This window comes from Pectinophora gossypiella, chromosome 1, assembly GCF_024362695.1.
Source record: "Pectinophora gossypiella chromosome 1, ilPecGoss1.1, whole genome shotgun sequence".
NCBI lineage: Eukaryota > Metazoa > Arthropoda > Insecta > Lepidoptera > Gelechiidae > Pectinophora > Pectinophora gossypiella.
Window position 1 is genome coordinate 13,662,922 of NC_065404.1, and position 12,174 is coordinate 13,675,095.

At 36.8% G+C, this 12,174-nt stretch overlaps 2 protein-coding genes across 6 annotated transcripts in view; one reads left to right on the plus strand and one right to left on the minus strand.

The window, feature by feature from the left end:
• Window positions 1-854: 854 nt before the first annotated feature.
• LOC126370200 (elongation factor G, mitochondrial) lies at window positions 855-8,444 on the minus strand. Its single transcript, XM_050014974.1, has 11 exons — window positions 8,282-8,444; window positions 7,892-8,038; window positions 7,220-7,539; window positions 6,664-6,902; window positions 5,899-6,278; window positions 5,083-5,321; window positions 4,075-4,236; window positions 3,030-3,148; window positions 2,425-2,637; window positions 1,557-1,758; window positions 855-1,085 (listed from the first exon to the last, which is right to left on the minus strand). Exons 1-11 carry the CDS (start codon window positions 8,354-8,356, stop codon window positions 944-946), a joined length of 2,238 nt encoding a protein of 745 aa, XP_049870931.1. The 5' UTR covers window positions 8,357-8,444; the 3' UTR covers window positions 855-943.
• A 328-nt stretch (window positions 8,445-8,772) lies between these two features.
• Window positions 8,773-12,174, plus strand: part of LOC126370107 (leucine-rich repeat and calponin homology domain-containing protein) — a 57,014-nt gene continuing 53,612 nt past the window's right edge. For all 5 annotated transcript variants that reach the window (XM_050014869.1, XM_050014877.1, XM_050014843.1 and 2 more), the window contains exon 1: window positions 8,773-8,963. In XM_050014869.1, coding sequence (XP_049870826.1) covers window positions 8,774-8,963 — 190 coding nt within the window. In that variant the 5' untranslated portion in view covers window position 8,773. The remainder of the gene's footprint in view (window positions 8,964-12,174) is intronic.

Below are 12,174 nucleotides of genomic sequence, written 5' to 3' on the forward strand. Positions count from 1 at the left end.
TGACTCCAAGAATCGATATCACATTCCGATGATCGAAGTTTTTTTGGAAAATAATTATCAAATTATATTTTATCCATTATACTTAGTAGTTCCATTTTTAGGAATCACGTTATAGTAATTTAGTATCATTATAATTATTTACCCTAGTTTTTTTCTGGTAGGGTGGTTGGGTAAATGATTAATTGTGTAGAATTTATTATATTCACCTTATTTTTTAGCTAATTGATTTATTTGTGGACTTCAAATCAATTCATAACTATAGTTTATACTTTACATACTTAATTACGTAAATTATTATTTTAAGATTTATTTTTAGGTCCGTTTATATTTTATTATTTTAAATGAAAGGTGCAAGTACGAACGTGTAGAATGTTTTAAAGGTATAAAATTAGCATGCCGTAGGTACCTAGAATAAATTATAATGTTCATGCAATTATTTTAATATAATTATTATATATTAACATAAACGATTGCAATTACTTATTGTATGTACCTGGAACGTTTGTAATAAGGATTTGTAACAATTTTGGATATATTTGTGGAGTGTTGAATAAATGGGTTTTTATAAATGTCCGATACAATATTTTTCATTTCCGGAAAAAATCCTATTTTGCGCCATCTTGCGGAGAATAGCACGACTAATACGGTATGTAAATTAGTACTCCTATTACACAATAGATGGCTCGTTTTATTGTTCAGCGCCATCTGTTGTATTACTGAGAAATTACAAAATGAATAATTATTATTGACTTTGGTATATAGATGGCGCTGTTAACGAATACACAAAATAATTCGATCGTTCAAGTCTTCGTTGTGTTGCTATGGTGCTTGCTGGTTCCAAGAAGTAAACACCATTAATTGTTTACCAATATTTTTATTAATATGCTTATTGTAAATTAATTACAGTATAAATAAAATTAGTCTAAAATTGTCTATAAGGCGGTCAGTTTTTCTTCTTCTTTTGGTCCGGTAGGATGCCCATTTCCTCTTGGTATTTCCTAATAAGTTGCTCCTGTACATCTGGTAGACACGGAGAGTATCTGCTGTATTCCATGCTGAATTCGCCTTTGCCTTGTGTCACGGACCTGTGAAGGAAACATAATTTTAGTACCTACACAAAAATTTAAGTATCAAGATTTATAAGCAGACAGAGGATTCGTATTATAAACAATTTTATGTACACTCACGTAATACGTGATCTGATCCTTTAATCCCCTCTGGCCATTCCAGGCGGGCCACACGATTATTTGCATCCACTTTTGATAACTATGAAGGTCCAATATGTATATGATAAAGCTAAAGGTAACAGGTGATCAGCCATAATAATGGCCAACATATTCGAAAGAGCACAATCCATCTGTCATAAACACAACATAAACAGCCTATATACATACGCCGATTCAGGCAATCACCAACTTAATTTAAGAGGCCTAAAACTAACTCTATCTCTTTCTTGTACTTAATGTAAGTGAAGGACGGCACCAATTTAAGAGCTATCGAACTAAAATTAGGTTATATTGGCACCAATGCGGGATAAAGCTAAAAAGGAATCTGACCTGAGTTCCCCAGCGTATCCAAACATATTGTTCAGTGGTACTTCAGCGTACACAGTGGTCCACCCCTCGGCGCCTTCTGTCCCGGTAATGATGCCTCCTCGCTTGTTGAGCTGTCCGATCACAGTCCCGTGGAACTCATCTGGCATCGTCGCTTCTACGAACATGATCGGCTCCAGAATCTGCCATGCGCCGTCTTCGAATACTGAAATAGGGTTGGCTACATTAATATTTTCCGGATATAATGTACTACATGGCTATAATAGTTTGTGGTTTAAAACTCCGGAACCAGTGCCAGAATAATTAGTGCGTGCCCGTTGAAGCGAAGCGAGCAATGCGCGAAATTCAGTTTTCTTTTCTTCAATATAATTATCTACTCGTATCGAGCGAGAGGACGACAGAATATCACCTTCTCCTGTACCTCTCTGCTCGGTTACAGTGAGAATAACTCAAAGTACCTATTACTCGTAACATGAGTTACACAGGCTAAATGTCCTACTATTGGGCACAGGCCTCCCCTCAATCAACCGGAGGAGTGTTAGAGCATACACCACCACGTTGCTCTGCTGTGATGTAGGTAATTGGGTTATGTAACCCATATCACACCCCGGATACTTCATACAAAAAACCTCGTTTTACATCTGACGTTATCGTACACGCGCATCTGTGTGTGCGACGTTTGACGCCCATACGATTGAATACTAAAGTAAGACCGAGGTAAACTTAGCTCAGCCGCTGGCTATGTTTGGGGAGCGGAGAGTTGCGGTTCTATACGCAGTATTATTCCATATTCTATGCCCCTATGCCAGAATTTTCAAGCATTCCCGCTTCGGAAATACTTTTAACTATTAAAACTGATTTGACCACTTACCGTCCTTAACAGCGCCCTTAGCAGCCAAGAAGAAGGCCAATTCACTGGAATCCACGATATGATGGGCACCGTCCTGCAGCCTGAACTTTACCCCGGATATCTTGTGCCCGGAGAGGTAGCCCTTCTGACACGTGTCCAGGAACCCGCGCTCTACTCCCGGCACGAACTGCTTCGGGACGTTAGTACCCATTGTCTCGTCTACGAATTCTAACACTGGAACGAAGTAAAGTTGAGTTAGGTATGTCACCGGCTTAAAGAAAACAGAGTTCATAAACCACATCTGTCCTTTTCCGTTACTCAGATGCGACGTGGCAGAATCGACGATAGCATGCGTCAGCACGTATGGGATCGCACGCGTAAGTTTGCTATAGCGTGCTGCTAGGTGTGGTTCAACCCTTGCTTATCAATGACTATATTTATTATAAACATCTCTACAAGGCAAGAGGACAACCCAGTGAAATTAAATACTTTCTACGAAAGATCAAAACGTTACATTGGTAAGGAATTTCTATAGAAATATAGACGTATAACGTCGTCAATAAACGCGGTCAAGCGTCGTACTCTTTATTCTTTCCTTAAATACTCATAGGGAAACGGCTACGTACAAGTATTCTGCTGCGGCGGCAGTGGCTCCATAACGCCGGAGACTCGAGCGAACTGCCCGGCGCCCCCAGACTGCTTCTTGTGGAGATAGTCGAACGAACACGGAGACATCATCGTTTCTCTGGAAGGAAACAAAGTTAATTTATATATTGGCCCCGATTCCTGCAGACACCGCCTAATTTTATTTTAAGTTATATCCGTCATTTTCATATCCGTCGAAAAGGAAAGGGACGGATGATTCACAGCTCTTAATTTTAGGAAGAATGAGTAAATGAATGAATAACCCGGGCGAATCAAAAGGTACCTCGCTGGTATGCAATCCGTTTGACGTGCTGTCTACTTAACTGTGACGGGTTATTGACGGATGTAAAATTTTTAGACGGTTGGTTTAGATTTGTGCTTAAAATTGACGTGTGTTCCATTAATTTTTGCTTGTCGATTACCCGTCCCTTTCCTTTTCGGCGGATAAGAAAATGACAGATATAACTTAAAATAAAATTAGATGGTATTTACAGGAATTAGCACCATTATGTGGTCTATAAAAACGAACACCTTGCGTAAAACCTTGTTTTTGAGGAACGTAGCTTGGAAAGTCATTGTTCAGTAGATAATCGGTAGGACAGGTTACATTTTAAGTTTTTACTTTTTTTACCGACTTCAAAAAAGGAGGAAGTTCTCAATTCTACCGTTTTTTTTTATCATACATACATGAACTTACGACTATTTACCACGGGAGTAAGCAGAGACGGGAATTTCATTTGCCTCGCTCCTTACATACCTCTCTTGCTTCCTCCGCATTCATCAATCGTTTCATTCATATTCACCGGTTCAGAGTAGATCGTACTAAAACTTTTAAGGACATCAATCAAATCAAATATACTTTATTGCACAGAACTAAATTTCAACTAATAGACATAACGACATAACACATGAATACAGTACAATTTCGACGGCCTTATTGCTCTAGAGCAATTTCTTCCAGGCAACTACACTTGGTATTTACGTGTAGCTATTATAGTACGAGCAGTAGTCAAACTGAACACTAACCTGAAGGCCACCTTGGGCTTGCCAAGGTCGACGGGGCAGTTGTACTCTCTCTCCATTCTCTGCGCGTAGATCTCGAGGTGTAACTCGCCCATGCCAGACACGATGGTCTCTTTACTATCGCTGTCGTAGCGGAACTGGAATGTCGGGTCTTCTTTGGTGAACCTGGGGACATGGTACATAAGAAATTTTATTTAAACGCTTATCTTTAACGTTCGTGAGGAGACCCACATTCCTCAGAAATGCATTTTCGGTATGCGGGTCGGTATGTGACCTAACCTGTATCCCCTTAGCGGGTTGGAAGGTCAGACAGGCAGTCGCTTCTGTTAAAAACCAGACCTGTCAAATCTTTAGGTAAGCGGCCCCGTGAAAAACGGAATAATGCTAGGGGGATGATGAAACGCTTATCTTTAAAGACCTCCGTGGTCCAGTGGTTGGGCGCACGATCCGGAGGTCCCGCGTACGAATCCAAAACACTAAACACTGGTGGGGACTTGACAAAAAAAAATACTATGTCATTTATAGTTTGACATTACAGGCTGATCACCTGATTGTCCGAAAGTAAGATGATCCGTGCTTCGGAAGGCACGTTAAGCCGTTGGTCCCGGTTATTACTTAATGATGTAAGTAAGTAGTCGTTAAATACGCCATGTCAAAGGCCTTGTAGTTAATGCCATTTGCGGCAAATCTACAATATGTCACGTAAAATAAAGATACATTAAAAAAAAGACAGACAGACAGACACAATATCACACCCTGGACACTCCATACAAATATTTCTACCAAATATTCTTACCATGTGCCGCTTAACGCGTAAGTGCGAGCGAGACAGCCCGCGCGCTCTCCCTCTTACATACGCATACGGCCCTTTAGACTAAAGTGAGGCGTGGGGGGGGGGGGGTTTTTGAGGTCGACGCCCGATACGAATTAGTGCGGCGCGAAGAGTTACCGTTCTATACTTATTCTTTATTCTATGCTATTCTATGCAGTCCAGCAGGTAAAACCACATACCTAGCAACAGCTTTGGAGAAATTATCTCGATCCTTATTATTCTTCGGTTTTATCGACATAGAAACGACGGGGTCCGGCACGTGTATGGATTCCATAGACAAGTTGAGCTTGCCGTCGTTGACGAATGTGTCACCAGACGCGCAATCTACGCCGAACAGTGCGAATATATCGCCTGCAAGCACCTCGTTCACTTCTTCCATGTTGTTCGAGTGCATGCGGACGAGACGGGATACTTTTACCTGGAAGATTAAAAGGGTTTTAATATTATTACGGTTCCCAAAAAAAACATACACAAGTGTGTCAAACCTAAGCGCATTAGAGACAGAATTAACACAAGATATGTACATTACATTTTATCTAATTTCTGAGCAAGTACAGTTAAGTTACAGTTGTAAATTATAAACCACACCAGAGCTCAAAACTTTAACCATCTGAGTGGGTGACGTTTAGGTCATTGACCTTATAAAACACATAAGAAAAGAAAGACAAAAGTTTCCACCAACTCTTGACTTGAAACTGAATTGTTAAATATTGGTAGCACAGAACACCGATTAATCTACACTTTTATTATCATATTGTAATCCCTACCCATCACAGAATGGTACCCCAGAGATGGCACAAGGCGAAAAGGGAGACCAAACAAAAGGTGGGAAGACTATCTACCACAAGGTTGGAGAAGGTTAACAGGCGACAGACAGGTGTGGCGCAATAAGAAGGAGGCCTATGTCCTAGGACAGCCCGACGTATAAATAAATATATAGGAATAAAGGCTATTTTTATTTATTTTAATCCCAACCCAAGTAGAACACGACTTACCTTTTTGCCAGTCCTAGCATTGAAAATATTGTCTCCTCGTTTTAATATACCCTGGTAACATCTCAGATATGTCAGCTGTCCAAACTTGCTTACTTCCAATTTGAATGCTAACCCAACGAACGCATCCTTTCCATCTCTCGCCGGGTTTAGTACTATATTCTCTCCCTCGGTACCTTTTTTCTCATTAACTATAGCTGTGTTCTCCACTTCTCCGGGGTGTGGGAGGTATTGTAATACAGCGTCTAATAGTGGTTGGACTCCTCGGTTTTTAAGAGCGGTGCCTACTAGTACCGGTGTGAAAGCACGCTTCAGAGTTGTCCTTCGTATAGCTTGTTTGATGTCTGTTACGGTTGGGGTTTTCTCTTCAAGGAATAGCTCACCTGGTTTGTAGACAAGAATATTATACTTGATGAATGAAACTCACAGTAAGATAATAAAGATAATGTTTCATATCATCATATGTTCAGTCATGAGTAATATCATGTACCCACTTTAGAACCCTGAGAACTTCGGACCGTACAAATAAATTATTCAATTAATTACTACAAAAATGGTTATGGAATAATGTAATTACCATGAATACAGTAGAGATGCGCCGAAGATGCGATTGGTATTCGGTAACTAATCGTAAATAGTTACTTCATTTAATATTTTTCAAAATTCATTTTTCTGAGTCACATTATCAAATTATATTGTTATATCAACTACTCCTTTTCATGACTGCACACCACAGAAAATAACAAAATCAAATTAAACGTATCTCACCTAAAGGCTCATCAACGTTGGACAGATGCTCAATCAACTCATGCCTCCTTTCTTGGACCTCAGCTCTCCTGTCTTTAGGGACCTCATCCAACCTTACTTTCTCTCCATAATCACCGTCAAAGTATATGGCTCTCTCTTCAACAAGGTCTAGAATCCCTTGGCAGTCCTTTTCTAAACCGATTGGTAACTGAAGAAATGCTGCATTGTGGTGCATTTTAGATCGCATTTGTTTTAATACTCTGTAATTTAGGAAATATTAAAATTATAACAGGAGTGAGGAGTGGGTGGGGATGTATGTATTATACATCTCTGCCTACCTCTTCAGGAATACAGGACTCGTGCTATGTTGTTATTATAAAAGTGTTTTGGGAGCCTAAATAATACTACTATATAATAGTACATTGACACATAAATAGTAATTTTCAAATAAAGCGGAAGTTGTTATAAACTTATGACACACGTAGCCGATTCTGATAATTGTCTTTTTCAGTTCTAATTTTGAAATCAAGTTGTCATTTTAAATTCTTAATTTTACGCTAAAAATAAAATCACTCACCTTACAGGATTAGCCCCTTGCCGATCTAGTTTATTAATAAATGCCAAACAAGGTACACTGTACCGTTTCATTTGCCTGTTAACTGTCAATGTTTGACTCTGAACTCCACCGACTGCACAGAGCACTAACACAGCGCCATCTAGAACTCTAAGGGCTCTTTCAACTTCAACGGTGAAGTCGACGTGGCCAGGAGTGTCGATTATGTTGATGTTATGCTCCTTCCAGATTGTGTAAGTAGCAGCAGACTGGATTGTAATGCCTCTTTGACGTTCAAGCTCCATGGAGTCCATTGTTGCACCCACATTGTCTTTACCTTTTACCTAAAATTTAAATAGTTAATGATTAGAAAATGTATATTAACTTATAACTTATAAACTTATAAATAGCCTATATTACTAGACTTAAATTTATATTACTAAAACATTTTTTTTTTCACTGCACTGCAATCTGTCAACGACTTGAAAATCTTAAAAAATAGATAAAGATTTTTTTGTCTTTATCAGATGGTTTGTGGTTGTTTTTATTTATTTAGAGGTGCAGTCCAGTAACTGCTATCCTCAAGGCTGTTTTAGAAGAAAGAATTAAATAACAATAATTAGAAAATAATATAAAATAATTATTGTTTTTTTAAAGAAGAATGACCAAGTAAGAAGAATATAGAAAAAGACATACCTCGTGCATAGCATCTATCCGGCCGGTGTAGAACAATATTCGTTCTGTGAGTGTAGTCTTGCCGGAATCTATATGGGCTGAAATTCCAATGTTCCTGATCTTCTCTAGAGGCTTGTGCTCGGCAAATTTGACGTGTGATGAGTAAAACTGAAGGAATAAATTAAATTAAAATAAATCTTACTGGATTTTTTTATAAATTGTCCTGACAAATTAAATATGTAATAATGCACTATTTCATGTTTGATTCTGTTACAGATTTATTATAGAAGTTGTATATAAGTAACTACTTTATCAGTAATAATTAAATTACGAAGTAAATTACGTAAAGACGGGCGGGTAAGTATGCGGTTTCCATAAATCACGTCGATAAAAAGTTACTAAGATACTTACCTCAATTTGTGAAACACTGGACTTATTCACATTCTTTAAAGCGTTGGCGAAACGGAATAAATTTGAAATAGTCATTTTGCATAGAATAATAAAAAATATCACAGAACTATATTAAATTTCAAGTAACTTTGAGGTTATTTTAATGTCACACATCGCCCGTCAAAGTAAGTCTAATTTTAATGTTGGTATACACGTATTTTTTTTCGGAACTAAAACTAAAGTACCCATTCACAGCCCAGCTCGGACTAAATTATTTTTTGGCAAAATTAATAATAGTTAAGTCTTAGCGTTGTAAACATCGCTTACTTTTATAAATTCCTGCACTACTTTCTGTTTTCTTTACACAAATGAATATTTCCAAATTATTTTTTACTGTCATAGACAATTCAAAACTAATTATAGAACAGATATGAAGTTATCAAGTATTCGCGTTATGTTGGTATTACTGTCAGGATAGACTATTTTTCAGTTTCGTTTTAGTTCAAAAAGAATATGGCCGTGTTAGGGCCGTGCGTGAGTGTAAATATGAATGGGCACAATAATATTCATAGTCAATTAACAAAGTCTTTGGAAAGAATTCTAGAAGATGCTTATTTGAGTGGTGAACTAAAATTAAGTGGTCGTAAGTTGAAAGAGTTTCCGAAACCAGTGAAATTTGATTTGAGCGATACAGTCATTGCTGGTAAGTTGAATTTATAAATAAATCTTAGTGTATTTGCATATGATTTCGTTTTACTATTTTGTTTTAGGTGTATTTTATCTCATCGAGTAGGTGTTTTACGCTTACGTGTTGTGTTGGAGTTATTTTTGTTTATACCGGCGGCGTACATTGCGTCCCGCTTGCTCGTTGTCAAACGATCAGAATCGATACTGCCCACGATAACCGTTGCATTCGCCGAAATCATAACAAACCCACGTTATCTAGAACACATACATTTATAGATTAGCTTTCACTGTCCCATTTTCCTCATCGTGTACCTACCCAACTTGAAATATTTCATTGTGCTTTTCAATATTCTTTAGATCACGATACAACCTGATTTATGTAGCTAATTTACTGGTAAAAAACAATAAGTAAGTATAATATTCTATAGTTTATCTGTAAAGCTCATTAAAACAACTACCATGCTCCTAGGGAGATGATGAAATTATATTATGTGCTCATACCATATCCCACTGAAAGAAATGTTGGTCAGGTAGGTAGGTATATCAGAACCTATTTACAATTCAAATTAGGTAGGTAACTGAAGTAATTTTCAAACACTTGACAAAACATTACCACTCAAAACGGCAGTCCCACCCACCCCTAATTCAATTTGTTTGAAGAGCTCTTTCAACCTTGCACATGTTAATATTTTTATATAATTTCAAACTGCACATGTCCTTTTTATTCATTAAACACTTTAGCTATTATATTGTGTGTTATTGTATGGAATAGAATATGAATTTAACTACGTTTACACATTACTTCAACTTTATGGTTGTATGGCAACCGGTCATCATAGAGTAGAATTTTACACATTAATATGAATGCAGTGATTTTTCAGCTGCTATCAGCATCGGGCATCTACCCTCAGTCTTTTGTTACAGTTTCAAATTAATTAACGCCGGGAGCCAGACAGAGTTCACATGTGTATAGAGAGTTATGAATGGATTGGGGGGTTGAAAAGGGAGAATGTCAGTTAGGTACATAGGTATGCTGGGGTGAATTCTGTTTAACAAACTTATTAACATACCAGCTACTAATTTAGCTGCCTGGTTAGTTGAATTATCTCTATTAATGCAACCGAGTTACCTATATACCTAACACAATATAAGATTTATAGGTAAATGTATTTTATTTTGCTCTTTATTACTTTTTATTTATTAGTTACGCAAAGAAACAACAAAATGGCTGCCTGTTGGTAAACAGCAATACTTTCCAAGTGACCTTAGAGTAAGAGAAAACAGATTATAAAGATGTTGCTGTAATATTTTCAAGGCTTAAATTAAAGTCAATTGTACTTTCCTACTACAAAAACATTCATAATCTTCTCCATCACTTTTAATTTAATTAATAAAAAAAAATTTTGCTAAACAAGTATAAATAGCTACTTTTTTATTCATTAAAAGAACTTGCTCATCCTTTATTGTATCATAACTTTCCCTACTTTCCTCAATTAATTAAAATTAACTGTGTATAGCTGGCCATTTTCATAATTTCTCCATTTAGAAATAGCTACCTAAAAGGTAGTTAATTACATAAAGTTGGCAGTTATCATTTTACCCAAAAAGACTCCTAACGCACCCACACAGAAATTAATGCAACATGTTTAAGGCAAAAATATTCCAAATAAAGCTATTCTAAATTTTTACCTGTTATTTTATACTAGGTAGGTACCTAGCTATGATGGCGCCGAGCGCCATAACGTGTATTTTAAAAACGTTTATATTTGGGCGTTTCGCCCGCTGCTTAGGCGTCAGTTACTAAATCGTACACTTGTTGGTCTAGCTAAGCAAGTAGCCGACATTATTATTCTTAAGCCTTCTTTCTCATAACCACTATCCTGATACCACAAGCCACAAGGCGTAGGTACCTACCTACCTATTTATAGTAAAAACATTTGACCCAAAATAGAGCGAATTTTAAACATTTTAAACAGATAATTATTTACGAGTTGTAAGAGGTTTCCAACAACCATAAACATGCGAGTTTTACTGCTAAATGAAAGTTTAGTTTTTATAACTGATAACTTGTAACCTGCAGAATAGTAGTTCTCGGTAGTGCTGGCGATCGTCAGTCAAGTTAAAACAATAGAATCGAGTTATCGATATTGTAGGTAAGTGATTTTTGTCATTGTTTCATTTCCAGTACCTACCAAAAAGCAGTCTGGTGTGCTTCTTCTTGTAAATTGATGCCTACCTGATATATGATTGCTTAACCATCAATAGTTTTTGGCAACCCTGAGTCCCTGTAGCCATGAAATTCAGGCTTCACTTTACACAGCATCGCTAAGTTACGCCTACTTCGTTGAAGTGGCGAGCGCCCATCATCATATTCCTGTTAACGACCCAACTCGAGTTCTAGTGAATAGTAACAAGTGGATATACGACCACATGTGTATTGTATTACATTAAAAGATAAAATGAAGAGGTTTAAGATTATTTATTACCGCAATAAGATGAATAGGTATTTGTCTGAGACAAGTAGGTGTACGTACATCGGCAATTTCGGCAGACTAGTAGGTAGGTAAGAGTCTTTTTTAATTATTTCTTTTTATTTTGGTGCAATAAAGTGTATTGTATTGTAGGTATGTTGTTGTAGAATGCGTATTAGTTAGGTATTTTTATTATCTAAATAATTGATAGTCTAATTGTATTTTGTAATATCCATCATACATAATTAATACTTCATTATGACAAAAAATATTCGTAATTAATGTAATATGCGTGTTTAACATCCTCTTAAGCAATCAAAAAATTTTTTCCGTGTAAAAAAATTTGTTTAAGGTAAATTCACGTATTTCTTTTTCTGTTAACCAACAAAACTTTAAACAATAGCCATAATTAGCCTTCAACTTGTGAAAAATTGCGTAAATTTTTGCTATACTATTCCGTACAGCTCATCTTTCAACCTTCTGAAAACAGTATTTTAATGCAAATGTCCGCGAGGTTTGTGTAATAATGGCTTCTGTTTTGCAATATCCACTTTTTTAACTCTTAACTGAAAGGGAAACTCAAGGTTGTCCACGGTATTATGGCTAAAAAAGAGTTAACCCCACAATTATTGAAGTAATAAAATGTGAATTTGATTATCTTTTATAGGTTGGTGTTTATGTAGTTATTATTGTAATCCCCTAGTGAAATTTGAATTACGAGTACCCGTGACCCATGGCATTTCCAAATACCTACTT

What these genes read in the sequence shown, in the direction of transcription:
- LOC126370200 (XM_050014974.1), bottom strand. Translation starts at nt 8,356, where the DNA reads ATGACTATTTCAAATTTATTCCGTTTCGCCAACGCTTTAAAGAATGTG. An exon ending in CCAGTGTTTCACAAATTGAG is followed by an intron (nt 8,039 to 8,281) that starts GTAAGTATCTTA and finishes TTATTCCTTCAG; the next exon opens with TTTTACTCATCACACGTCAA. An exon ending in CAAGGGGCTAATCCTGTAAG is followed by an intron (nt 6,903 to 7,219) that starts GTGAGTGATTTT and finishes CCTAAATTACAG; the next exon opens with AGTATTAAAACAAATGCGAT.